Source organism: Nanorana parkeri, unplaced genomic scaffold (genome assembly GCF_000935625.1).
Source record: "Nanorana parkeri isolate BGI_ZX_2015 unplaced genomic scaffold, ASM93562v1 scaffold303, whole genome shotgun sequence".
Classification (NCBI taxonomy): Eukaryota; Metazoa; Chordata; class Amphibia; order Anura; family Dicroglossidae; genus Nanorana; species Nanorana parkeri.
Genome location: NW_017306571.1, coordinates 513,257 through 540,154, shown reverse-complemented (window position 1 = coordinate 540,154; position 26,898 = coordinate 513,257). Strand labels below are relative to the sequence as shown.

General features: G+C 40.2%; 1 protein-coding gene across 1 annotated transcript in view; it reads left to right on the top strand.

The window, feature by feature from the left end:
* The window catches only part of GOLIM4 (golgi integral membrane protein 4), a 98,049-nt gene that overhangs the window by 68,890 nt on the left and 2,261 nt on the right, over positions 1–26,898 (top strand). Inside the window, exons 7-15 of the mRNA XM_018557786.1 lie at positions 2,012–2,095; positions 5,762–5,911; positions 8,015–8,383; positions 10,351–10,559; positions 11,055–11,134; positions 15,916–16,026; positions 18,696–18,856; positions 19,647–19,715; positions 20,495–20,560. Of these exons, the coding sequence (XP_018413288.1) occupies positions 2,012–2,095; positions 5,762–5,911; positions 8,015–8,383; positions 10,351–10,559; positions 11,055–11,134; positions 15,916–16,026; positions 18,696–18,856; positions 19,647–19,715; positions 20,495–20,560 (1,299 nt within the window). The remainder of the gene's footprint in view (positions 1–2,011; positions 2,096–5,761; positions 5,912–8,014; positions 8,384–10,350; positions 10,560–11,054; positions 11,135–15,915; positions 16,027–18,695; positions 18,857–19,646; positions 19,716–20,494; positions 20,561–26,898) is intronic.

Here is a 26,898-nt window from a genome sequence, read left to right as displayed (position 1 = left end):
AGTCTGTCAAAAACAACAACACAGCATTTGTTTTTCTGAATTCCACTGTAACTTTTTTTTAATAGGTTTTAAACATGCCAGCTGGCTCGTTCTTTAACTTCTTTCAGCAGGGTGGCGACTTTGTTCTGTAAGGAAATTACTTAAATTGATTTGGACAGGAATCAAGGTACTGTGTACAGCCTGGCTGTAGAAGCCCAGGAACTGCATAGGGACACTGTGATTGATTTGAAGACTAAAGGTGCCCATACACCTTACGATTATCGAACCGTCGTACGGCGGCCCCATCCTGCCCCGATTATCGCAAGGTTCAATCAGCGGTAGTTGAAAAAAAAAAAACACCTGGACGAATTGCGGTAATCGACCGCACTAATTTTCGTTTGCGCATGAGCAGTGTTAATCGTACGACTTTTGAGGGACGGCAACGCCACCAACCATGCGAAGATCGGTCATAGTTTTCAAACATGCTTGAACGTCAAAAGTCGTACTATTGTACAGTACTGTCGGTCGGGCACTACACATACACCTTATAGTTGTCGTACGAAAAGTCGATCGCATACGATAATCGTAAGGTGTATGGGCACCTTAACACTTGCAGACTGATTACCATATCCATACTATACCCATGCCTATAACTGGGCTTCAAGCTGACAAAAAATATACTTTGTTGTAGCTAGATCAAAATGAGCACCCCTGTAACAAGTATTCATACTGCTTTGACAAATATTCCAGTATTAAAAAACGAAAAGACAACATTGCGGGCACAAAATGCCTTTGCAAACCCAAATATTAGCTTGCAGTAGTAGCAGTGACATATTCACTGTGGTGCGCATAGCCTGTGCTGAAAACAGCTGAGGGAAGGGCCCATTAGGTCTACCCACTACAGGCTGCCTGCAAAAAACTACAGGAGGGGGCAGAGACAAGTCACCCTGCACAAGGAGTGAGCGTTGCAGTGACCAATTTGAATCAAAGCTTTAACTTGTCCGGACTCCTTTCCTCCCTACTGCATTTTTTAATGACCCAAAGTTGGGCTGAAACAGGTTACCCTAAAATTACCGGATTAGATGCAAAGAGACAAGCTCAATGAGAGAAAGATAAAAGCACAGGTTTGATCAGTACATTTACTCTGTAATGAACATGATATAAATGCAGGTTGTATATTCTAGTAGAGGTGTCCCTGACAAATCACTTGCAAAGAAACATTTTAATGGAGTACTTTTTTATTTTGATAGGTTGGAAATTTCTGCCATCTTTTTTCCCAATGTGACAGATGTCCCATTGGGATTATATTTAACATCTCGTATACATAAAATAGGGCATGTGTTAAACAAAGTATAAACTGTGCAAGGCAAATAAATCCCCGGAATGTCATTGATTTAAATCCATATTCTTGTATCAACCTGTGAAAGCTAGCATTCATTTGCTGCTGGCTGTTTTGAGGACACACGGTGTTGAGCATCATCAGATTTATTTGTCTATATTATGGGTTTTATTTTTTCTTGGAAAATACTTGCTGTGTTTAAAGTGGATCTGCACCTAACATATAAGGTTCACTCTTTACGCCCCCTCCTCCCTGTTGTACTGCCATAAATAAGTGTTTAAAAATCACCTGTAAGAGGAAAAACATTTGACACTATGCTCATTTTTTCCCTGCGTCCATGCCTTGTCGAAGGTGACATTATCCTCCTTCCAGTGAGATCTGGGCAATGTAGATCACTCCAAATCTTGCTGTAAAAATGCTCTCAGCACTGTGCTGAAACATCACCTTATGAGATTTGGAGTACTCTGCATTCCTGGGACCTCATTGGAGAATGAAGTTGCGCCCTGTACCAAGGATGAGGGGCAGCACAATTAAACAGTGGGCTTGAAAATGACTTGAAAATGTACCTTCTAGTGTGTTTTTATAGGTAAATTGCAAGTACTACATTGTTTTTTTTAATTATATGATATAATAATGTTCTCATTCGTTACAACATTACAAATATATCATACAAGACTTCTTCTTTCAATATAGCAACAGCATAAGAATTTGCTCTCTGAACATGAACAAGTTGTAATGAGCTTGGACAACCACAAGAGTGCGCTGGCTGCCGCACAGGTTAGATGAAACTTGACAGCTCTGGTATTATAACAGATAACTGTTTACTATGGTTAAACTGCTGCTCTTCTCAGCATGCATGTGAACTTGGCCTTATCTAACCTTTTGAAGTCCTGGCTGCAGTTGTTTCTGCTATAGTAAATTGGGGAGCTATTATCTGACAACACTTAACAAGCATGGAGAAACAAAAACATGTCCTGTCTTCTACTTGTCCTGCGTTATGCATTGCATGGCTACTGTAAAAGAAAGCTAACACTCGTTTTAAAAAGTAAAGTAACCTCTTATATTAACTACTAATTTTACTCTTTAAAAAAAAAAAAATTTCTTTATTTGACAAGTATTGTGAATTGTTTATCTGTAAAAACGAAAAAAGTGACCATATTCATTTCCAGGGGTATATGGTGAGTTTTGCTACCAGAAAGTTAAAGTAACTCCACTTTGTGCATATTATCTGGCATATTGGATCAGCCTTATGAACAATTCCTCAGACAAATAATCTTTTTTATTGTTTTAACAATTTATTGTACCGATGAAATCATTGGTTAAACACAATACATGCACACATCTTAACAATGCTTGTGGGTACAGGAATGCATATTGTGTATAATTTTGTAACTTGTGATGGAAAAATACTCAGGCCTTAAAGCAAAAGTATGCTTATATTTTGCCTTCCTTGGTTCCACCTGTCCATAGCAACATGTTAATGACATTTATAAATAAAACCCTTTGTTTTTTTTTTGTTTTTTTTCACACCCAGTGGTGTCATGCAAATCTTCTTGTTAATTGTTGACCAATTAGGGATTATTGGCAAACTACTGTTAAAAAAAAAAGCATAGGAAGTGCACCGTATACGCTGGCAGCACAGTTTTGTAGATTTTTACAATTTGCTTGGCTTTCATACAGCAGCAGCACCTTAATCTGATTAATTTAAAGGAGATCTATGAGGTGAGTGATTTTCACTCATCCTAATAGTTAGAGCCGATCTGTGACAAAGAAGCTGTCACAGATCGGCTCTATCGATCGGGAAGTGAGAAGAAACATGCAACGATCCGCTTACTTCCCGATCGTCTCCCTGCAGTGATCGGTGACTGTCAGTCACTGCTGCCCGCAGGGATCCCCCCCTCCTCTCTCCGATCCTCCAGTGCTGAGTGGAAGAACACAGGGTAGGGGGCGGGCACAGCTGGCTCTGCCTCTATATGGGCAGAACCAGCTGTTACTCGCACAGCTGGGTTGATCTCAACAGTAATGCTGCGGCGCTCATAGTATTGCCCGTGATATACTGAGCTTTGAGTCACGGGAGGACGCTAGTATATGTCCTCCCGTGACCCTTAAGAGTGCTATGGGGGAAAAACGCTTACCCCAAAGTTCTCTTAAGTTTTACCAGAGACAAAGAGCACAGGTATTTTTCTTCAAGAACGAAGATACTGCAGAGGCTACCACAGTGTAAAATTAGCAGGCCAAATTTAATCGGAGATAATGGGCCTAACCTGTGAAGGCCTAACGTGTGACTGCCTAACTTTTATTGTATCTATGGGGTAGATGATGCCCTTAATGTGAGGTGGTTTATGTGCACACTATTCTTGTAGTTAGTATTCTTTTTCTTTCAAATGGTGCAGTGATATACTACAAACAAAATGCAACCCTAAGAACAGATGATCAATAAAAAGTGAATGCTCCATAATGAGCACCCCAAACTTAGACATAAAATAAAAATAGAAAAACCCACAATACAACCTCTAAAACTTAAGCCATGAAAAAAGCTGTTTAACCTAAAATCTATATTGACCTAAAATGCAAACCAATATACCCTCACAATAATAATAAAAAATAAATTACTACCCCTAAAGCAAAAACCTTTTTTTTTTTTTTTTTAAGGAAACATTTCATAAAAAGAAAGAAAGGTTTGCTATGGATGGGATGGCATCTAAAAGTGTGACCCCTGACCTCAAATCAACTGCAAAATTTAATGAAAGACGTAGCATCCCTCAATAATAGGAGGCAGCAAAGGGGTTTATTCCTGATTTAAATCTCTGAAATTCAGTTTTTTAACTGATCTGTCCCTATGCAGTTTGGCAGCTTTCCCCTCAACAGCTTCCAGTTCACTGACATCATGGCTGCTCTGTGTGTCCACTTCTGGCTGCTGTGTGTGTTTACTTCTCCTGGGTGAATCTGCACATAGATTGACCATGGCCACTAATATTGAACCCACAAGATTCTCTTTGAAGCCATGGCAAACTCAAACCTCATCCCTATTACAAACATTCAACTCAAAGTCCCATTACCTTGGTTTTTCTGTTGGTGAAAACCATAGACCATGGCTGCATAATGTATGATTGGGGTAGACCAATATTGTTTTTCAGCACGGATACCTTTATGGGTCACCTTCCAGGGCAATAACTGATATCTGGTCCCGATATTCTGTTTACATCCAGCAGCTGAATATAAACGGCAGGCAGTCACCTGATATCGGTCAACCCCTGCTAGTGGGCAGGTTCACTAGCCAGCCTGCTATCGGTTATTGCATTTTTAAATAACCAATAGCAGGCTGGCTATTGCTTCCCCTGCTATCTGCTGTTTTTTCTGTATATTAAAAGCGGCCTCTGGTCGCTGTCATAATACTGAACAGAGCCGGCAGCTCTCTTAACTCCCTTATCAATGTGCCCAGGATCACAACTGGGAGACGAGGACAGAACATTGTCACCCTATAAAGGGAAGTTCCTTCATGGTGGATCACTTGGCATTATTATAATGAAAGCTAAACATTTAGAAAAACGTTTGAAATAAAATTAACGTGTTAAAACTTCTATGGAATTATGGTTATAGGGTTTACATGTGCTTTCTCATTTTATTAAATAAAGGATAGTTATTTCCTTTTATGGTGTTTTACACTTTTTTAGCCTAGAAGTCAGTTTTAAACCGTTAATGTAATGGGGAGGACAGTGGAATCTACTTGACTTTCTAATATAGTTTCATAACGGGTACAGAAATGCAACCGTTTTCATAATGTATGAAAATAAACTTTACCTGAATGGCTTTACATCATTGTGTCAGATTAAAACTCTAATTTTGCAAAGCTGTTTCCTCCTGTAAACTAATGTTACCATGTCTACATTCCTCTGCTTAGCAGCTCTTTCCCAAAGAAAATGTTAAAGGGATTTATGTTGCTCTGTTATTTCTGAGTAGTTGCTTCAGAAGCATTTGTCATTATTTTTTCTTCATGACCTACTGCTCAGCCATGTCCTGAATGCTGAAAAACAACTGTTGTCGCCTCCTGACTATATGTCAATTTGCAGTCTGCCAAGATTTGAAGAAGATTTAACCTTCCTTGCATCAGGCCGCAGGATTACATGGCTTTAATTTATTTTCTATAAATCTTAAACCAAGACATCCCTTTGACAGTTGTTCCTTTGGTATTTTGCCTGGAAGTATAATGTTCATCTGCGGGTACGATGGATCTATCATTCATTTACATCTGCAATGTTTTAGGGAATGTTTTTAATTCCTCTAATTAGCACTTCCCTCGTTGCACTGATACCCAGACTGATGAATGGGGGTCATCTGTATATGGATGTGCAAATGCTGCCACAACACTAATTAACTCCACTCGGGGATGCGTGCTGTTAGCAATGCTAAGCATTTGTTCCCTTGGTCTTGTGTGTCTTTCAGAACCAAGTGGAAGAATTTATGCAACTTAAAACCGCTTTGAATAAAGTTTCAAGCCTTCGACAGTTAGAAAAAAGCACAGAAACCACAATCCCCAAAGTGATGCCATCAGTCTCCTCCATACAAGGACATTTAGCAGTACAAGAATCTGCAGTACATAGTAAACTCACACAGGTAAGGCCTGCTGAATATGTTTGTGATTGCTCCACCGGTAGTCAGGCATAAAGATATTAAAGTACACAAAGTAGTTCCATATCCATATAAAATCCAATATGCCGCACAGGTTACTTTTTATGTAGCAGTCCCAAGCTATTTGTTGTGATATATTATACAGTTTGTTAAACATTATTCTTTATGATATGCTCAAAAGGCACAAATTATTATTTATCTAGACTGGCTGATGGACATTAAGGAGGTATACAGACAGCTATTGATTGCACCTGCCTGTTAGGAAAAATGGTCCTAGTACAAGTTTGCTTCATTAGTGTTCAATATTTTCAACAGTATGTATACACTCAGTGACCAATTAAAGTACACCTTCTGATTACCTTGAATAACCAAACGGTAAATCGCATGACATCAAGAATCTCAAGCATGTAGACTTGGCCAGGAGGTTGAACATTTTGAAGATGATTGATCTACGTGACTATGTGAAATTATTTCTGTTACACTACATGGTTGTTGCAGCAGCTAAGAAACTGCTGACCTATTGGATTATTCATGCAACACAGTCACTAAAGCATTGGTAATCAACTTACTTGCCATAGAGCAGTGGCGTAACCACCGGGGGTGCAGCAGGGGGCGCGGGTAGGGCTTCATGTGCAGCCCCTGACCTTACCAAAGGGCTACACATATAATTCAGTGACTGTAATGCAACAGAAAGCTGTCAGAGACTGCAAACATGCTAAAGAAGATGGTCAAAGACTCCGGGCCTGGCACAAGAGATCAGAGACTGCAGACGTGCTATAGGATTTGTTAGAGACTGGGGACTTGTTTCAGGAGACAATTATAGACTTGCATTAGACTGCTAAAGGTTCATGCTATTAAAGCCCTTTACAAATCCATATTACCGCATTTGTGCTCCATACATCCCACTTAAAAGCTACCTTGAAAATTACCTTAAAAAGTGCCACATTGTTCCTATAAACAAGATACATTATAAGATATTAGCTGTTAAACAAAAAAAAGGGATGGAAAGCACAGAAACATTTAAGAACCCAGTCTAAAAAATATTTCCTTCACTTTCCTGAGTAATCACCTAGGTAAGGAAAACATGAACTACTGTCTGTTGGAGCCTAGAGGACCACGCAAAAGGTGCCACAGAGCTACATATGGCCCCCGGGTTGCAGTTTGGGCACCAGTGATCTAACGTTTGCATTTAGTGAGTGGCATATTTTAATAATGAGACAAGAAAAATGGCTTGACATTTAAGCTGACAGAAGGTAAAAAAAAAAAACCAATAACTTCTGCAGTCAAGCCCCCTGCATAGGCTCATCCTGCAGTTCCCTGCTTCTATGAGCTCTCGCTAACATAATTTCAGTACTTTGTGTACTACAGTATTCCAACTCGGTGTCACAGCTCCTCCTGTTTCTTGCAGCAGGAACTGACTGCAGAAAGAAGGTGCCTACAGCACCTGATTGATGGGAATACTGTTTGCTATACTGCTAGGGTAAAGAGATCCTGAAAGTAGGGGGGGAAGAGAGGGCTAGTTCGATTTGAGAGGGGGGTGGCTAGGGTCCAGCTCTTGTCACCCTGTATGTGCTTTATGTGTGATGTTGCACCTCTAAAAATAATAATTATTTTTTACTAATGTGTGCATTTTGAGAATAACACAAGCTTGTTTATGCTTGAATTAAACCCAGTGTTAGCTGACACAGCAATATGTGTAGATATTGAACTTGTATAACAAGGTGGTGCAGAAAGGAACGATATTGTAATCAGGGAAAGGTGGTGTTTGATCACCTGGTTAATTGATTATCTGGATGCAATAGGTTTGCACATTTTCTTTTGACACACCAACTAAACCTTTATACATACTCTACTCTACTCTATACATACGGTACAAGCCTGGTTATAGATCCTGTTGCCCAAAGTCATAGTTACGTATCTGAATTTGTTTTTTGCTTTTATGTTGGATCAGAAATGCTTAAAAAATGGTATATTAAATTGGCTGTGTATGGGAAGATTGTATATCTATATCTAAGTGTTATATGATATATTTCTTGCAAATAAATGTGTGATTATTTTGTTCTTCAGATGAATAGCCAGACCCAAGAAGAGCATAAAGGTATAGTCACCCACAGCAAGCATGTTAACGAAGGAGCTGAACATCAGGATACAGACAGGCCTGAACTTAAGGCAGATGAGGACACTGGGCCACCACAGGAAGCTGGGCCAACTACTGAGCATCCTGTAGAGGTAGAAGATGAGCATAAAAAAGAGCTAGAAGAGGAAGAAATGGAACAGGTAGGGAAGCCTGAAAGGTTGGTGGAAGATCAGGATCAAGTTCAGGAGGAACAGGAGCAGCACAGACAGTCTGAAGATGGGCACAAAGCAGCAGCAAATGAAGAGGAAGAAAGGGAGGAAGAGACTAACATGTTGCAAGAACACAAAAAGGTAAGAGACGTTAGAATGTGCGGTCTCGGACAGCTTTGTATGGGCTTCTTTGTAGTAGTAGTAGTACTTTTATACAACCTAGTTATAGAATAGGATTTCTTGCACAGATATCTCTATTTGATGTGATATTGACTCTGTTTGATGTGGTATTACTTAAAAAGTAATGAGATAACAATGTGATAAATCAGTGTTCGATTCTTAAGTGAGAATTAAAATAATGTTTTTTTCTGTACCCCATGTAAACACATTTCTATTGCCATTGGACATACAGCTAGTCCTCATAATCAATGATTGCTTATTTCCTGTCCAATGTGTGAGCTGCAGGGACAGCCAATGTGTGTTTACCAAAAAGCCTGGTAATGGCAAGTAAATATGGTAGTGGATGTTTGGTATAGACCACTATGTTTTTTTTTTATATTAGAACTTTATTGGCTTTTAAAGATGGTACAGAGAAATGTAAACACTTTCCAACATAAACACCACACATAAGAGAAGCCTAGTATCAGACCCTGAGCCCTAGTTGCAGGGCATATCGCTCAACATGAACCTTGATGTGCCATGCAACAGATAAGATCGTAAACCCTGTATACTTGTTCAAACCCATAGTCACCATATTCGAGAATATGAATCTAAACGGGCACTCTGCAGCCGCAGAACCTCTACCATGGACTGATCTGCAGGCATGTCCACTTCCCTCCATGGAATACTAGGAAAAGTGGCCAGTAGTGGGCCCACAAGCGGGTACATGAGGGTGACTAGTGAAGAACACAGTCAGCAAAGTGAGAGAAAAAAAGAAAGAAAGATCAAGAGAAAATCGGAAGAATATGGTGTAGGTGATGCCCAGAGGACCAACGGGGCAACTGCTGTCATGGTCACTGGAGCCCTAAAGGGACATCAGTCTCCGTTATACAGTTATTTTAATGTTATTAACCCTTGCAGTGGGGCAAGGATTGACTGCTCATTTTGGCCTAGGGAGGAAAATTACAAAGCTATACTCACCCGATGCTTAGAGCTGGCTGGCTGTGACAGTGCTCCTACCAGCCTCTCTTCTCCTATCCTGCAGAGATAGACTGTCCCTCAGCGTCTTCGTGATGATTTACGAGAGCTTGGACCACTGCAGCAGAGGGGGAGAGAGAGGGGCTCCAGGGACCGGTTTGAGAGCTGGACAGCTCAGAGGTTTAGGTGAATATAACTTTATTTACCTCCCTAGACACACAAGCACTTAACCCTTGCAGTGCGGGGGTAGCCCCTCTGCAAACGTTAATAATTATCCATATGCGTTAACTGATTGAGCTTGGCTATCCAGTCGTGAATAGAAGGTACAGTAGCTGATTTCCAATATCTCGGGATTACTGCTCTGGCTGATATAAGAAAATGGCATAACAAGCCGCCTTTGATGGCAGCAAGAGAACATGGGATTGTGGGAAAGTAAGGCCACTTGGGGAATATGGGATGGTGTGGAATAAGTCACTCTATGGTAGGTGTCAAACTTCGCTCAGAAAGGCGCTATTTCCAGGAAATCCCACCGGATGTGGGTAATTGTCCTAATCACGGACTGACAGCGACAACAGGTGTCGGAGCAATCCGAAAAGATCCTATGGAGATCATAAGGACCGCAATTCCTTCTGGTAAGTATCTTAAAGTTTCTCCCCTGGGCAATACTAGCTATCGTCAATTTATGAAACGGGGTGTAGGCTTTACCTTTGTCCATGTCTGTAAAGGAACACCTGACTTCTCGATCCCACACTAACAAAATGAGGGGTAACCCAGATGGCAAATAGTAACAGTTACGCTGTTCTTCAGTTAAAAAAATTATTCGTCATAAGTGCTTGGGAGAAAGCCATAGTACTTATTGCTCACCAGTGGTGGATGTACTCTGTGAGTTCACTGAAAACTGCATATGCAACACCCTCTGTGTTCCATTGTTTGGGTAAAGAAGACAACTGTGCAGCATTTTTTTTTTTTTTTTACAGAAGGATCCAACTATAAAACCTGATATTGGGTTTAAATCTGCATATGAGGAGCGAATGGAACAGCAGAAGCTAGCAGCCCATAAAGAAGAGCAGGCCAGATATCTGAAAGAGCATCGGGATCTACTGCACCAACACATCCTGCAACAGCAGCAAATGCATAATAATGACCTGAATGTGGAGAGGCAAGGCAGGCTGAAAGCGATTGCAGATAGGTATTGAAGATTTTGTGAATATTTAGATTACAGTAGAACTGGGTTTTTTTGTGTTTTCCTGTGGTAAGGACTGCTGGATGGTGAGACCCAGGGAAAAACTAAGCTAGTGGCCTGGAAAGAATGGGGCTTGGGGAGATTTTTGCAACACATATACAATTTCTCACTCTTTTTTCAACCTCCACTATGTCATGTTCAATAGTAAGTTACAATTAAACAATGGCATGACAGTCATAGTGGTAGGGTAAATAAAATGATAAAAAGACAATTCAATAAACATACTTGTGAGGGTACAGTTTTATGGTTGACAATGAAAAATGCATTTTATGTGCTGTTGATAAGAGTTCATTTTTAGGTGCATAGCATTAGCTATATGTTGCCCTAAGGCAGGGAAAGGCAAGACACTTATGCAGTCCTGATAAATTGTCCATATAGACTCTGAATGGCCAGGCATGTTTTTACAGATCCCGGACTAGAAACCTATGTCTCTCATTTTAGGGAACATGCACAATATGATAACCTAGATCAGGATATTGTTCAAGGAGAAGAGGAGCAGCATCTTCAGGAAGAAGGGGGAGGTATGCTTTTATCTGTTATCAAACTAAACCTGTCCATACATGGTATGATACATAAAGTCGATGTAAGCCATGACATCGTGCGATTTACTCCCAAGCAATAACATGCACAAGTTAATACAAATTTACCGTAACACCGTTTCATTTTCAACTTAATGCTCTTTGCACTCCCTATGGGAATTTATTTGGTAAAATGTTTGCCTATTATTTTTAATTTCTAATTAACAGTTAGTTGCTGGTCCATTATAGAACTTGTGTATATATCCTGACAATATTTGGTAAATGAAAGTGTAAACCTTTACTGAGTAGTTTTCTGCATCTTGGGCAAAAGGGTAACCAGTGAGTTTTGAGTTGTGTGCTAATGCTGTAATCACACAGCTTACAGTAAACCCCTTTGCCTTCATGCAACAACACAAACCTTCTTTATTTAAAATGAAAATCTGAAAAATGTATTTACAGATTGTGTATCACAGCTGTATACTTACATCTATACTGACCCCACATATCTGCATTAGGTTGTCATGATGCATTCTCGCGGTGCATTTTAGAATATGTAAGGCAGTGCAGAGGTTTTACAGCATGCTCCAGACTTCGGAATGTTCATATGCAGTTCATTGTAACTGCTTTTTATATTTTGGTAGTAACGGAGACACTGAGATTAGGTCTATGAAAGATTAGTCCTGTTTTAGCTATATGAAAATTTAAAGTGGCAAACCAAGCTAGCCCAAGCCCCAGAACAATATATTGAAATGGCTATTTTGAAATCGGTTAGTAAGGGACATCCAAGGTCGTTTACCTCTGTCTACTAATCGCTCTGTTCACAGCCCAACAATTGTGCTGGTATAACACCGTCCTATTCAGATACCTACCTTTCCCCCCTCACTGCTGTCTGTTGCTGCCACACTGATGAGCCTGCTCTCACTGTGAAACTTCATCTGATTTGCAGAACACATCAGACAAGAGTTAGTATCTGGTTCTGTTGGCTGCTCTGGTAGCTTGCAACACAAACATACTTTCTGACCCTCGTTGCTAGACGGCCTTAACTCTGCTGGTCCCAAGCATTGTGCTTTATTCAGGGCAAAACATTATTAAATCTTTCAGTTTTACAAAATGTTAGTCAATTCACTCAAAAATATTATTTTTATAGGTGAAGACTTGTCAATGTGATCCACACAAATTATATTCCTGCATTTTTGTTTATTTTAGAAGTGAAGTAAAACAGGGAGAATGGGACCTTCTTGGTATGGCCCGAAAATGTAAATGCAGAAATCTAGCAGAAATGCTAAAATGCATAGCAAAATGTTAATGACACTAAACTCAGGAGTTAAATCTTAAAAAGCATTCCAGTACCTTAACTATTAACAAAAATGGAGCTTATTTGTGTATCAGTCAGCTGTAGATCCTCAAATCATCTCTGAATTGGTGCTGACACTGTTCTTCCTTCTGGAGGGGGGGCTACTTTTGTTCCCCATGGTCGCTGTGTGTGTTGTAAAGTATCTTTAAGATCACTCCTGGGATGGACTACAATCTCAATACAAATTAGTAAACTGAATATGAGATTGTAGTCCATCACGGGAGCGAGCATGGAGCGGTGGCTACTTTTACAACACACACAAAAGTAGCCACACATCAGAAGGAAGGTCAGCTGAGTGATACACAAATAATATTTGTTCATATTTTTTTTGTTCATAGTTAGGGTACTTGAATGCATTTTTAAGATTTAACTCCTGAATTTTGTGTCACTTTAAGGTAGTTTGTTGCATAGAGTCTACCAGAATCATTTTAGGATTGATCCTTTAAAATACTGTTCTACATCAGGATACCTTTTAAATCCTGTCCACATCATCATTATATCAGGAAATGATCAAGGCATATGTGGTGTACTACAGATCCCCTCAGATCACTTTTCTTAGGGTTAGTAGTCGGTTGGGTGTGTGGTATTTTTAGTTTAAAGGACATTGTTCTTCCAAGGCTAATGATGAATCCAGGATGTCTACTGAGCACATGGACCTACACACTCATTAGTGGTTGATTTACTAAAGAAGCAGAGACTGTTCACTTAGTTTAGTGGGAAAAGGTAAATCTGTCTTCACTTTGAAAGCCCAAAATTCTACAATAGTTATTCAAAAAACTGTATTTTTTTTTCTTGCCCTGATTAGATAATCTAAGAAAACGCAGCTTCACTGTGCTTAGTGTGTTGCTACCCCTTTAGTAAACTCCATAGAATATCTTGAAAACCAATTTGTAAGCATCCAAACACCACCTTCCTTTCTGGAGGTAGCATTATAGATTAGCCTGTACAGTGAAATTATTCAGAATGAATATTGGAATCTTAAATATTTGATCTCTAACATGAATGAGTAATATTTATAATATAAAGTAATATATTGTAGTCATTACATTTTTGTTTGCATCTACTCATTTTTTAGCCATACCTGAAATTGTTAGCATTTAGTAAGCCCACAAATTAGTCCTTGTGGCGGGCAGACAGCTGGTTGTATAAATTGTTCCTTGTGTATTGGAACTGTTTTTTTTAAATTATTGACCAGAAAACATTTGGTTGTGTTGTCTGGTTACAAATGTAACATCGCTGCAGTGCAGAGAGGACAGCCTCTTTTTAATCCTCACAGTGTGCAGCACAACACAATCTGAGAAAAAAAAGATCTCCTCACCTTAAAGAATGTATATTCAGCAAAGGCAGTCACCGAAATAAAATGATATCTGGCATTCTGCCTGTAATGGCCCTATTACAATACTTTGCTAACAGACTATGACTCTTGTGTGGGGGCAAATGAAGCGACCCTAAAGGAATAAAATAGATGGACTTAAAGAAGGTAATAAATAACAGGAATTTAATGACTGTCCGATAATGCTTCTCTTTGGATCCTCATGGGGTGTTACCCTTTCACTTAGATAGATGTTAACAGCAGACCTGCTGTGTTTTATTGCAGTCTGTGTTGTATATGTGTTTAGAAAGATTTCAGGAAAATAAAAGATTAGAGTGTTTTGCTGTGCCTAAGCCTTTTGATTCATACAGCTACCCAGCCAAAAGCCATTTCTAATTTGAAAAAAGAAGTGATTAAAAACATATAGAAATCATCATAGCAAGGTCAGTGTCCTGTACAGCCTAAATATTAAGCTCTAAAATACCATATAAAACATCCTTCAGTTGTACGATCACTTACAGTTTTCCACTGCAGTTTCTGACATACAATGTGTAGGTAACACTCCCCATGTGTCATCATCGTCCTTATTGATTTGTAAGGTTCCATAGATTATTGGTTATTTATTCTACACAACTCTTTCCAGAAAATAAGTGATTAGGTTGGAGAACCTTCTAGATAGGCCAGTGCCAGGTAATGCCTGCTGCCTCCCCTGTCTACAGCCTAAACTGTTATGCTCATGTGTCCTGCTAATGGGTGAAAGACATTGAGTTGATTGGGACGCTGCTTGTACATTCTACTGTTCTCTGATTTCTGTAGCCATATCATCATCCCGTCTATATTACAGTGTGACAGGGAGATTAGAGCAAGGCTTTATTAAATGCCACTCAAATGAACATTTTGTATTTAGTATCCATTAATCTAAGTATCATCCTGGTATACATTTTATACATCTATTCATGACGGAGTATATTCACTGTCACTACAAGCTTTCATCAGCAATGTAATCTGTAACATTCTCCCTTCTTTGTCTCAAATGGCATGGAGTGAGGCCTTCAGCCAAATGAGAGCACTCTGAGCCATTTGCCTATGAATCAGCAATTGAGAGTGTGCATTGCTTGCTGGGAACAGTTTTCAACCCTTCAAGCATAAGAAACACGTTTGCTGACACTCTTATGAAAACTCACGACTTATATTTGCCTAGATGATGGCATATTTATGCAGACATGAAACACAGGAATTGCACATCTGTAATATTTAGTCTGTACAACACATTCACATAGCTTTATGCTGTACCTTTTCTGCTATAGGTTTCATGTGATGTTTTATTAAACTCTGTAACATAATTTAGGGTTGTCAGCCAAGTGCACAGGATATGCTAACTAAATTTAAAGCCCAACTCCAAAGGAAAACATTTTGGGGTGGATTGGGGAATAGTTTACATTTTTGTCAGATTTTTATTTCTACCTGTGACTCCATTGGAAAGATTTTTTTTTTTACCTCCCCTCCTGTCCCTGTTACACCAGACAAGAAATGGGAGGAGTGGTTGTCACCAGAACAGAAATGCATAGATACAATGGGGGGGATTTATCAAAACTGGAGCAGAGAGAATCTGGAGCAGTTACCAATGGCAACCAATCGGCATCTCTCTTCAGTTTGCTCAGGTAAAATTTGAAAATGAGACAGAGAAGCTGATTGGCTACAGTGCAAATCTGCTGCAGATTTTGTCTGCTCCAGTTTTGATAAATTCACCCCAATATCTTGACAGGAAGTGAGGGGAAATGTCATTAATAGGGGCACAAACCGCACTAAAAACCAGAAGCTGCAATCCTTCTCCAAATTTTATCTGGAGATAAACAAATAATTTAGCTATCTATTTTCAGAACACACCCGTTCCCATTTGTTTACTCATCATTCATTTGTTTGCCACAGCAATCAGGCAGAAATTCACTACCCTTCTGTGAATTTTTATTGCTCGCCTGAGGAAAATCACCGAACCAAGCCAAACCAGCGAAATCCTAATGCTCTAAAACATCTGTCATTGCAATGAATCGCAACCTTCAAGACCTGCATTATTGTTGTCATATAATATATATCTAATGTCATGGCATTGCATTGCAGCATATGAAAGAGAGAATCATCAAGATGAAGCTGAAGAAGCAGAAAATACTGCTAGGAATGCAAACGAGGAGCAAGCTATAGATCAACAGCCTGTAAGCAGAGAGCGGCAAGATGTAAGTGTGATATATGAACATACCTTAAGTAGAAGCCATGATGACATGTTGGATATTAGTGAACCTAGTCATATGGCCAGACCGTACTAATATATAGCACTGCAGTAAATTGAATGATTTACTAAACAACAGATGAGCTTTGTCACCATCCCTTAAGTGTAGTTATCAGTAACTGAGTAAAAATGTTTGAAGACAACTAATGAAGTACTGTAATCTTTCTAATTGATTAGTGTCATGAAATGTATCCTGGTTTATGAAGCTGGGTAGAGCTGCTGAATGTTTGCCTGAAAGTCCACTGATTTTGTATTGATGTTTACACATATGTTTTCATGAGAGTTACAGTTTAAGCTACTTTAAACAAATACAAAGATACAGAATGTCTTGTTGCATTTCTCTGTGCTACACAAGAACTAGCAATTGTGTAAAGAAAAACTGGTAGAGTGGCACCTAGCAAAGAAGTGGTCTAGTGAATGTAAAGATACCTGGACACCTGGAGGATGTTCATGAAGAAGGTTTGTCTTAGACTTTCTCCATCAACTGGATTATATTAGGGCTTACTGGTGACTTTCCAGCCTAGTAGTGATCCACTCAAATATTGTTTAGGTGAGATAAAGTGTGGTGGGAAAAGGTGTGATGGTTGGAGGGCCAGACTGAAGCTCTGGTATGATAGTTGCCATTGTATTGTAACAGTATGGGTGGTTAGCCTTCCTCCCAGTCTGCCCATATCTGTCAGATTTGGTTATCATGGTGGATGGCGAAGTCTATCGCAGATTAAAACACCAACACCTGAATGAGGTTTCTTTGTCATCCCAATCAGAAGTGGTGTAATACTGATTTGCTGTCAAGAGGCTATAGAAAACACAATGGGCCAGTCAACAGCCAGTACTCCTAAATAAAACTGAACTGGAGGCACAATCTATAGTTCCTATGGCTAAAAAATTTGTTTAAAACTATAACCAGATTTGCGTGACAATGTATCCTCCGGAGTAGGGAAATGTGTAATATTTGCCACTTCACCATATATTCATTCACAGAATAGACAGTGTCTACCAAAAGGATAATGATTGTAGATTTTCAGTCTCCACTGTATCTACTAAGTTAATGGTTCAGTGTATGGCCTGCCTAACTCCTGGATGTAATAGTGCCTTAGCTTCCTAAGCAGGTGCTCTTTTTTTATTTATTACAGGCTTTGGTTAAACAGAGGGACAACTAAAGAGCACTCGGGCATACAGCAATTCACTTATTAAATCATGGAAATTTGTCTTTAAGTCAGTGTAAAATTTACTCTGGGTACAACCATTTTTAATGATTTTTCCCTAGTATCCAATTGGAGAGCGGTGTATATATCTCCCCCTAGTTTTCTGTTTTAGTGTCTGGGAACTCAACCCATTTTTTTTTTTGTTGGCACTGGCAGGTTAGTTTTCATGCTGGAACTCAAAGTAGTAAGCTGGTACCCTCCAGAACTTCCAGTATCACCCAGCTGCTGTGGCCCTCACAAAGCCAAACCATGGTATCATTTTCTCTAATGGATTCTCAATTATGTAGAATTTTTGTTTTGTGTTAGACAGCTGGCTTTGTGGAAGGATATGAAACACAAAGTGCAGCAGGTAAATATTGTCACTTGAATTTTGCTAGAATTATAGGTAGCAAGCAGGTTATTCAACCCATCAATTGATACTTAGAACTAAAATATCAGTTTTTGGCTGAACTAGCTTTTAAATAGAAGGCACTCAAATACTAATTTTCCTTTGTGATTGCTCGGCTATTACCGTAATTCAAAAGCAATTTCTATATTTTAGTTTGCTCTGCAACCCAGAATGCCGACTTGCTTTTAATGCCACCAGCTTGCTTTAATGCAACCTATATGCATTTGAATAGCTACTAGTAGTGTCATCCAGTGATACAGCCATTTCCTAAAGGTACCTAGAGATATTAGATGACCGCCATTGATGATCAGCTATTGCCTGAGTGCTCAAAAATACCGCCACCTGTCATTTCTCAGATGAAGAGCAGGCAGACATATTGACAAACATTCTCTGATTGGTTTTGTTCTTGGACAAAACGATTACACCACAAACACAAATGTTTTACTGAGCCACACATTTGAGTTAATGCAAACATCTGACTTCTTTATTTGTGTGGCCAAGTTAACACCAGTTAGCTTGGCCACATAGGTGATGCAGGTGATTACTAATAGAAATGGTGTATAGGTCTGAAGCCACAGTGCCCTGAACAGGGTATTCTTGTGTATGCAGAAAATCGGCACCTGCAATTTAAACTTGTGTACATTTATTGTTATTTTATTACAGCTCAGGTGGTGTTGGACATTGATTTAGTGAGTCTGTTAATGTACCTGATGTTATAGGAATCACTTCTGATTTGAGGCCACTTTAGTGTATCTAAGACAGAGCATAATTTCTGAATGTAAGACCAATTCTTAATTTTGTATTTTTTTGGTTAAGAGTTTTTAGCAGCTCAGAAACTGCACAAACGTTTTGCTTGTTTATCACAAACCTCAATGCAATTAAAGCTCAGGATTCTATTTAGTATAAACCAGGATCATTTCCTTTGTATAACACAGGAAGCATAGCCATGGGAGACAAAAGACATTACTCTAATGTAACAAAAGAACTTCCAGTGTTATGTTAACATGATTTATGCACATACACAAGGCTGCCGCAGACGACGTGAACCCTGCAGATGATCCCAATAACCAAGGGGAAGATGAATTTGAAGAGGCAGAACAAGAGCGAGAGGAGAACCTGCCAGATGAGAACGAGGAGCAGAGGCAGCAGCAAGACCAGCCAGAGAAACAAGAGCATTTAGTGGTAAGAGCTTCTGCTGTGGCTGAATAAAGTGCCAGTTAGAGTCACTTGGAGGCAGAAGAACTCCACAAGACAGGAAGCTAAGAGAAACTCGACAAACTGATAACCCACAGACCCCATCCTACTTTCCAAGCAAATACTCATAGAAAACATTTTTATGCTTCACTTACATAGCAAATGGCTAGCAACCTTTTTTTATACAACACACAGTAATTATTTTTAATGAAATTCTCCCATTTGCTTTGTATCAAAATACAGCAGTGAAAAATAATTTGTTTATGGCCTTAACAGTATGAAATCCAACTAAGGCTGAAATTGCAGTTCGGTGTGCTATATTAAATACACAGAAGAATATAACAATTAAAAGCCTAAGGCCATTGACTTTGCCAGTGGTGAGTGCAGTTGCCTTTCCCATGAATGCACTCACCTCGATCTGATGACAATCTGCGTTTCAATCACTAGCAGAATTAACTGATGTCTATCATGTCTGCATCGAGTCCCGCGTTGGGACCTTTGTCGGTGTGTACTGATGATTGTTGCTACCACAGAGGTCAATAACACAAGTACACCCAGCTTTCAGGCTGCAGTACATGAAGAATCACCTATGAGAAAGCACCTTGGTTCACTGCTGTGTACATGACTCAGATGAAGAGTGTGGTAGTCTCTTTTTTGTTAGTTTTGGGTGTATTCATTAACAAACAAAATGTTTGCCTCTCCTTAGCAAGCATGCTTTTCTTTGTGGATCAGTGAGATTATTAAATGTTGTTTTTTGCTTTTTTTTTTTTTTTTAAAGATGGCTGGGAATCCAGACCAGCAAGAGGATAATGTTGATGAACAATACCAGGAGGAAGGAGAAGAGGAGGTATGTCAAACATGCCCTTTTATCAACACTACATTATTAATCACCAGCTTTAATATAAATAACGCTGTCCCCATGTGGATGCCCTTATTGGATCAACGATCCAGACACCTGAACTTTGTAAGAGTATAAAACACACAGATCTGTGCACAAGTCCAGTGACTGCAACTAATTTCACGACTGGCAGAGTCACACATGGTTTAACTAAGGTTACAGGGGACAAGCGGATTGATGGCTTGTGAGATTAACGTCCCAGTCTCATATTCCATCTAGAATACACATTGCTTTTTTTTTAATCTCAACAACACAATTATTTTTTATACACACTGCTCAAGCTATATTTTTTCCAGACTGAAAACGTATCACATTTTATTTATGGTTCTGTCCGTTCATTTATCTTTTATATTAGGCGGAGCAGGCTTTATACCACAAAGCTGAATTGAGAGCTGTTTGAAGATAGCAAAGTGTACACTTTGCACCCTTATCATTTATTAAGTCTATAAGAGCTACTTGTTTTAAATGTCGTTCATGACATGAAAGGGGTGCATACAGTTGTGCGACGGTTATATTTAGTTGCATTTAAGTTCCTGACGGGATTCGCTCATTCTACTGTAGCCATGTGTCCCCCTGAAAAGCATGCTTCAGAATATGTCATGTACATACACATGGGTTATGGCATTGTTAATGTTCATCTCTATTAAATGCATGAGGAAATATAAATGTTAAATTCCATTTATTCTACAAGACATGTCTTGATTCATTGATATCTTATATGTGTTTAGGTACAGGAGGATCTCACCGAGGAAAGAAAGAGGGAACAAAATGGAGAAGAACCATATGAAGAAAATGTAAGGAATATGAATAGAATTTAAAATTAAGATTTTTATAACGTTAGTGTGTGTTTTTCCATATGTATCCTATTTTTATTATACATACATTCTAAGTAAACATTGTATATTACTTATAAGGCTCAAACCCTAACCTGGTGATTTTTAAAAGTCCCATGCTCATATTCATTTTATCACATCAGCACACCATATCTGTAGCGTCCCTTAGATGTAAAGCTACAAGGACTGTGTAATGTCTGTGCTAAATGGATAAGAAGCAATAACCCTGTGCTGCAGCTTATCCAGTCACCTCAAATAATTGCACAAAGCTCCAACTGACCAGAAAAATGTGCATAAAACCTATAGCAACCGATTTTTAATTTTCTCTTGCATTCAAAAGGTAAAAATGTAATTGTTGCTATTGGCTACAATTGTTTGAATGTGCTTTCTATAGTTTTAATGACTAAGATATACCTCATTGGTTAGTCTAGGGTCCTGTATTGGCTGCAGGCAGTAGGGTAAGGATTTCCCCAATAGTGGAGATTCAATGGGGTAACTATAGGCATAGCATCCTATGCTGTTGCTATAGGGATGGTAGCAGTGCCCCAGTAGAGAGACTGTTGAGGAAAAGTAAATAAAGAAACTGGGTGTGCATGCAAAGATATCACTTGTAATGCCATATGGGTTTGAGGGGGTTGCAGTTGACTCTAATCCCATGTGAAGCCCACCAGACAAGAAGAGTTTAAATCAGATATACAGGATGAGTCTTCAGGTTTGTTACTATAATTACAGCTCTCCCTCTTTTTTTTCTGTGCAGCAGTAGAGCCCAGCCCTCCGCCCCATATGGGAATAAATGTATTGCCTTCAGCACGTCTGCTATTGCCCCGGACAGCGCTTTGAAATTATCTCTGTTTGCCCAACAGTCTCTTCTTGAGGCTTTAAAAAATCCCTATGCATCTTTCCTGCTAAAAACTGATAAGACCGCTAAAATTGGAAGCCATAATTTAACTACTTGCCGTCCGCCCATTTTAAATACATGGGGGGATGGCAACCTCTTCCCAGCGGGTGGATGTACATATAGGTGATTTTTCTTTTCTGCAAGTGCACGCGAGCAGAATCCCGCTGTGTATGTAAACAGCCGGTACTGGCTGTTACATACAAGCGTTCGGCCGGCTGATCGCTTGTATGACAACAAACAGCGTGCGTCCCCCTTCTCCGCTGCTGCACCCCCCTTCACCGCCTCAGCCGGGACTGGCAGAGCGGCTGTGTACTCTGTAAGGGCTTGTTCACTCCATTGCCTGCGTTCCGGTCCACTGCGAACGCAAAAAAAAATGCTGTGTCTCTATTTTTTGCATTCGCAGTGGACCTTAACTCAGGCAATGTTTTGCCACGCGTCCGATCGCACTGCGGGGGCGTGGCTGCGGTGCCATTGACTTCAATGGAAGTTTAGTAAGTGATTGCTGTGCGTTCCAGCAGCTACCGCTCTGGAACGTACCGCAATTGGTGTGAATGGGCCATCAATGGTGGAGAGATCAGCATTCTCCCACTGCTGATTGCTCCTACTCTCTCTAAAAAAAAAACCCCAGTGGTGGGGCAAAAAAAATTCTGCCCCGGGCGCCCATAACTCTGGTTACGCCACTGGAGGGAGGTCAGCATGGTTGATGTGCAGGCAGTGGAGATTGTGCAGGTTGTGGAATGCTATGTAATGTGAGCAGGGCACTGTATACAGGCAGAGACTCGGTCGGCTGCTGTGAGGTCTGTGAGAAAGAAGCCAGCCGGGACCGAATTTCACTTTCACTTTCCCGCACAGCCCTCCTCTGCCAAACCCCCCCTCTCACCTCGCAACTGTAGGAGACATACGTGCACAGAGATGATCACACTCGCCTGCAGCTGCGGCTGTCAGATAAGGTTGTGTAAACCGATGGCAGGGTCTGGTGGGCACGGACACATGCTGTGGGGATGGAAGTAGGTGAAAAGAGAGCTGGAGGGAGGGACGGTGACGGGCCCTGTCCTGGTCGCGGGCCCTCGGTCCATGCCCGAATGGTCAGTCCGCCCCTGCCTTAAACTGTCTACTTGCAATTTTATTTTCTTATTTCGGTTAAGTGGGGGGTCACAAAAAAAGGTATTTTTCTATTCCCAGGCTCATGTGGCCATTAATTATAAGTGGCCACATTAGTAAAAGCAGATTTTTACCCCCTTTCAATAAAAATCATAGCAGTATGCAGCTCTGCATGCTGATTTAAAATCATCTTGCATTCATTAGTTAAACAAAATTGTTTTTCATTTCCCTACAAATAGAGTTCATCTACTTCCTGGTCCAATTCTGGCACAAATTATGTAATGTGTCAAAGCGTTGCATCATGGGAAGGTTACATCAGCAGAACATTGCTGGGAAATCTCATCTGTAATCTCATACGATCTCAGGGAAAGGCATTTTTCTTCCCTGAGAGGATGTGTATGGTCACATGTTTAATCACATGTGCCATAGTTCAAGGAAATAGAGAGATCTAGTAACATGTCCTTAGTTAACATGGCCACTGCCAGAAGACTGGGGAAGAAAAGAGAAATACTGTATGCAAAGAATACAAAGCTGGCAACTATCTAGAAGGATGTGTTTGTAGATTGTCATTACTAAACATTTCTAAAGGTGTGTTTTGTTGTTATTTGAAAGCTATGGGTAAAGATCCGCTTTAAGGTGAGTTCCTAACAAAGTCCTTCTTTAACCTTTTCCCATTTCGGACATCATGTGTAGACTGGTTTGTCTTAAAGGAGAATTTTGACATAAAGCAAAATAAACATACTTATTACCTTTGTACTGGCAACAGCATTGCAGATTTCCAGAGTTACTGCACACCTGAGATATCCTCTTTCCAAAAGACAGTAAACCGCCACCAACAGGCCTGCACCCAGCTTCATTCTTTTTAGGGGGCGCTAACAAGGGTTGCAGCCTGCCCTGCTTCTTTTTTTTTTTTCTTTTTTTCAAGCCTCGTTGTGGCTATGGTTTTCCAATGCGCGCACCTGGTTTCTGCTTCCACATCAATATGATGTCACACATTACAGAAGATGGAGGCAGCGGCTCATTATGGTGAGAAGCTCTCCTGCACTCTCCCCGCACTGTCTCCTCCCTGCTGATCACCTCTCTGTTTGCTTGCCGATGAGTCAGGGAGCGGATGATTCAAGAGCTGGAGCCAACAACATGGAAGGGAGGCAGGTGCTGTGCCTGGGCGAATATTAATGCACTGAAGCGGCTCCGGAATGCGCTGTCATTCAAAGGGAGGAGAGAACATTGTCGGGATTGCTCCTTAGGATAGAGCTTAGCCCCGCCCAGACTCTGTTGATCAACAAGCATATGGTGCATTTTTGATTACAGGAGTACATTGCAATATGTTCTGCTGCCTCATTAGCAGTCTCTAAAAGTGCCCAAAACAATGTACCCCATAGTTCTTTTTTAAGGGCTGGTTCATATAGGGTACAGTGCAATAATGTATGTGCATTTTTGACATTGTTGTGCACGCATTCAGTTAGAACAGTAATGTGCTTTGTGCTAAGTTAGTGGTGTACTCCTGTCATCTTGTTTTGGCAGTGCACCATTACAGCCGACACATTTCCTCCATGTATCCTGCAATCAACTTACAATATGAACTCTTTTGTGTCTGTGCTCAGACAGTGGTCATTATCGTTATGCCAGGCACAAGTTTTTCATGAAACATATATTTTTGCCTATTTCTGCGGTGAGACAGATATGAGAGATGTGTGCTGAAAAATAATTCCTCTAGTCGCCAAAGCCTAAGGGTTTTCTAGCCTTAGGCCATACATATCCAAAAATCGTTAAACAATTTCAAGACAGATTAGACATCACTTATAGTTGGCCGCTGTACTCTGTGTTTTAGCTCCTAAGTAAAAATAAACACTTCGGAGCTTTAGAAAGTTTTCTAAACCACCCTTTCTCAAGCAGGGGTGCCCCTAAAATGTTGTGCCTTTCCATGGTGTCGGTGATGGAATCATCAGCATTGTGGAAACTAATGTCGCTCATCCAGGGATTGCAGGATTCATTCAGATTCACCTCTGTCTAGGCCTGCTCCATCTCTTGCCCTCTGCTTTGCTGCTGCAGTTGTGGCTCCTGATGTGATGATAGGACTCTGATGTAAAGGAAGGATCCCCACTTTTTTTGTGTTTTTGCATGGGGCCCCTTAGCACCCATACCGGAATGTATGTTGGATAAGGATTTGGCATGGATTATTGGACGTCTGTTTTTTTTGCATGTTAGACTAGGGTGCCTTGAGATTTTGCATACCTGCAGGGCTTTTGTCATGGATAAAGGTCCAGGTTTGACTTTACAGTGAAGAGCAGTTCCTTCGTTGACAGATCTACCCCTGTATGGCAGCCTTTATCGTACTGACCATTTCAAACATATAAACTACAGTTAAGGTGTCTTCGTAATCACCCTATAAATAAATGCACATATGGAAAAAAAACCTTTATTACCATCACTCCTAACTGTATAAATCCCATAGCAAAGCCAGATTGCGTCAACACTGATAGATGGGAACGTTGTGAGGCAGATATCAAGTAACCTTATTTGCTGACATTTTCTGTGACCCTCCACACTCTTGGGAGTTTGTGTTGTGACATAGTTTTCACTTGACTTCCTTGTGCTCTTTATACTTTGCAGATGTCACATATGGCGGTTATTTCAGTATTCAGGAGTCTGCCGAAGTCACATTGTCACTCTACTAGAACCCATCCAAGGCCCTTTTTATGTTCAGATTATTCGTTTCTAATTTCACTTCTGCTATTTAAAAAGAGAAGAGGAGGGCACACTATAAAGATTACAGCATTAAACAATGGGGGTTGTTTTTGTGCACATGTAAGATAAATGTGCCATTGATGGTAAAAGCTACTGTTCAGAAAGTAACGATTTACCTTTATTGTTGATGGGTGGTTTCTTAGTGGTGGGTTAGTATTAGATTCCTGTTTAGTATTAGATTCATGTTGCTCTGACCAGGATTTTTAAAGTATAACTTATATTCCCTTCACTTGCATTGCAAAAACAGAAGAGCTAGAACTGAAGTTTAAGCTTAAATCTTAAAGGGTCAGTCAGGGCCAGAATACAGCCTGCAGGCTGGTGTGTATTTAAATTGGATGAAAACCCAAAGTGAATGACAAGTGTTCTGCTAAATCACTGTATATCATAAACTGCCATTTGTTTAATGCTTCTTCTTTCCTTTTTCCCTACTTTTATTGTTACCTCTCATTTTTGATAATCTTCTGCAGTCTCTTTGCAACCACTTCCTGCCTGCATACACTCCAGCAATGTCAGTATGGCACTTCTCAGGACAAGGGATGAGCTTTGGTTTGGAACTAACAGAGTCCAGACCTGAGCTCCTCCAAACCCAGAAGCAAGAAGAAGCCACCTACCCAATTAACTGCAAATATTCAAAGGGATGCGATGCTTGTGACCTTATGGACCACATGGACATAGTTGGTCAATGTCATTGACCAAATATAGCCATGTGGCCATATAAAGTCAATGACGTCACAGCATCCTGTCCCATTGTTTAAAGTGACACTAAACTCAGGAGTTCAATCTTTTAAATTCATTCAAATACCCTAACTATTAACAAAAATATCTTATTTGTGTATCACTCGGCTGTAGATCCTCAAATCATCTCTGAATTTGTGCTGACACTGTCCTTCCTTCTGGAGGGTGGCTACTTTTTGTTCCCTGTGTGTTGTAAAGTAGCCACTGCTCCAACCTGCTCCCATGATTGGCTATAATTTCAATACAAATCAGTAAACTAACATTGGATTGTAGTCCATCACGGGAGTGGGCTTGGAGCGGTGACTACTTTACAACACACACAGGGACCATGGGGAGCAAAAGTAGCCACCCTCCAGAAGGAAGGACAATGTCCGCACAAATTATCATATCACAGGACGTGTCTGAAAAGACCTTTAGGGCAGGATCACCAGGTGTTCTTTTAATGGAAGCTGCAAAATATGTATAATAAAGTTTGAAATATTAACCCCTTCAGGACCGCCAGACAATATTTAAACGGCGCTGTTCTCAAGTGGTTATACCAAGATCTTGGTACCTGCCTTGACTGTCACATACAAGCATTCGGTTGTATGGAGCTGGGGAGTGTACATCACATTTCCAGCGACTGATCTCCCCTCTGATCACTGAACCTGGAAGTTTCAGTCTGTCATTTCTCCTGTGGCCGGAGCAGAAGTTGTTAGCCTCCATGTGATAGCAATAAAGTTAAGTGAAAAAAAAGTATACAAAATACAATCTCACCTTTTAGTTTACTCATTTGTGTTGACTTGTAGTCCATCACAGGAGCGAGCTTGGAGTGGTG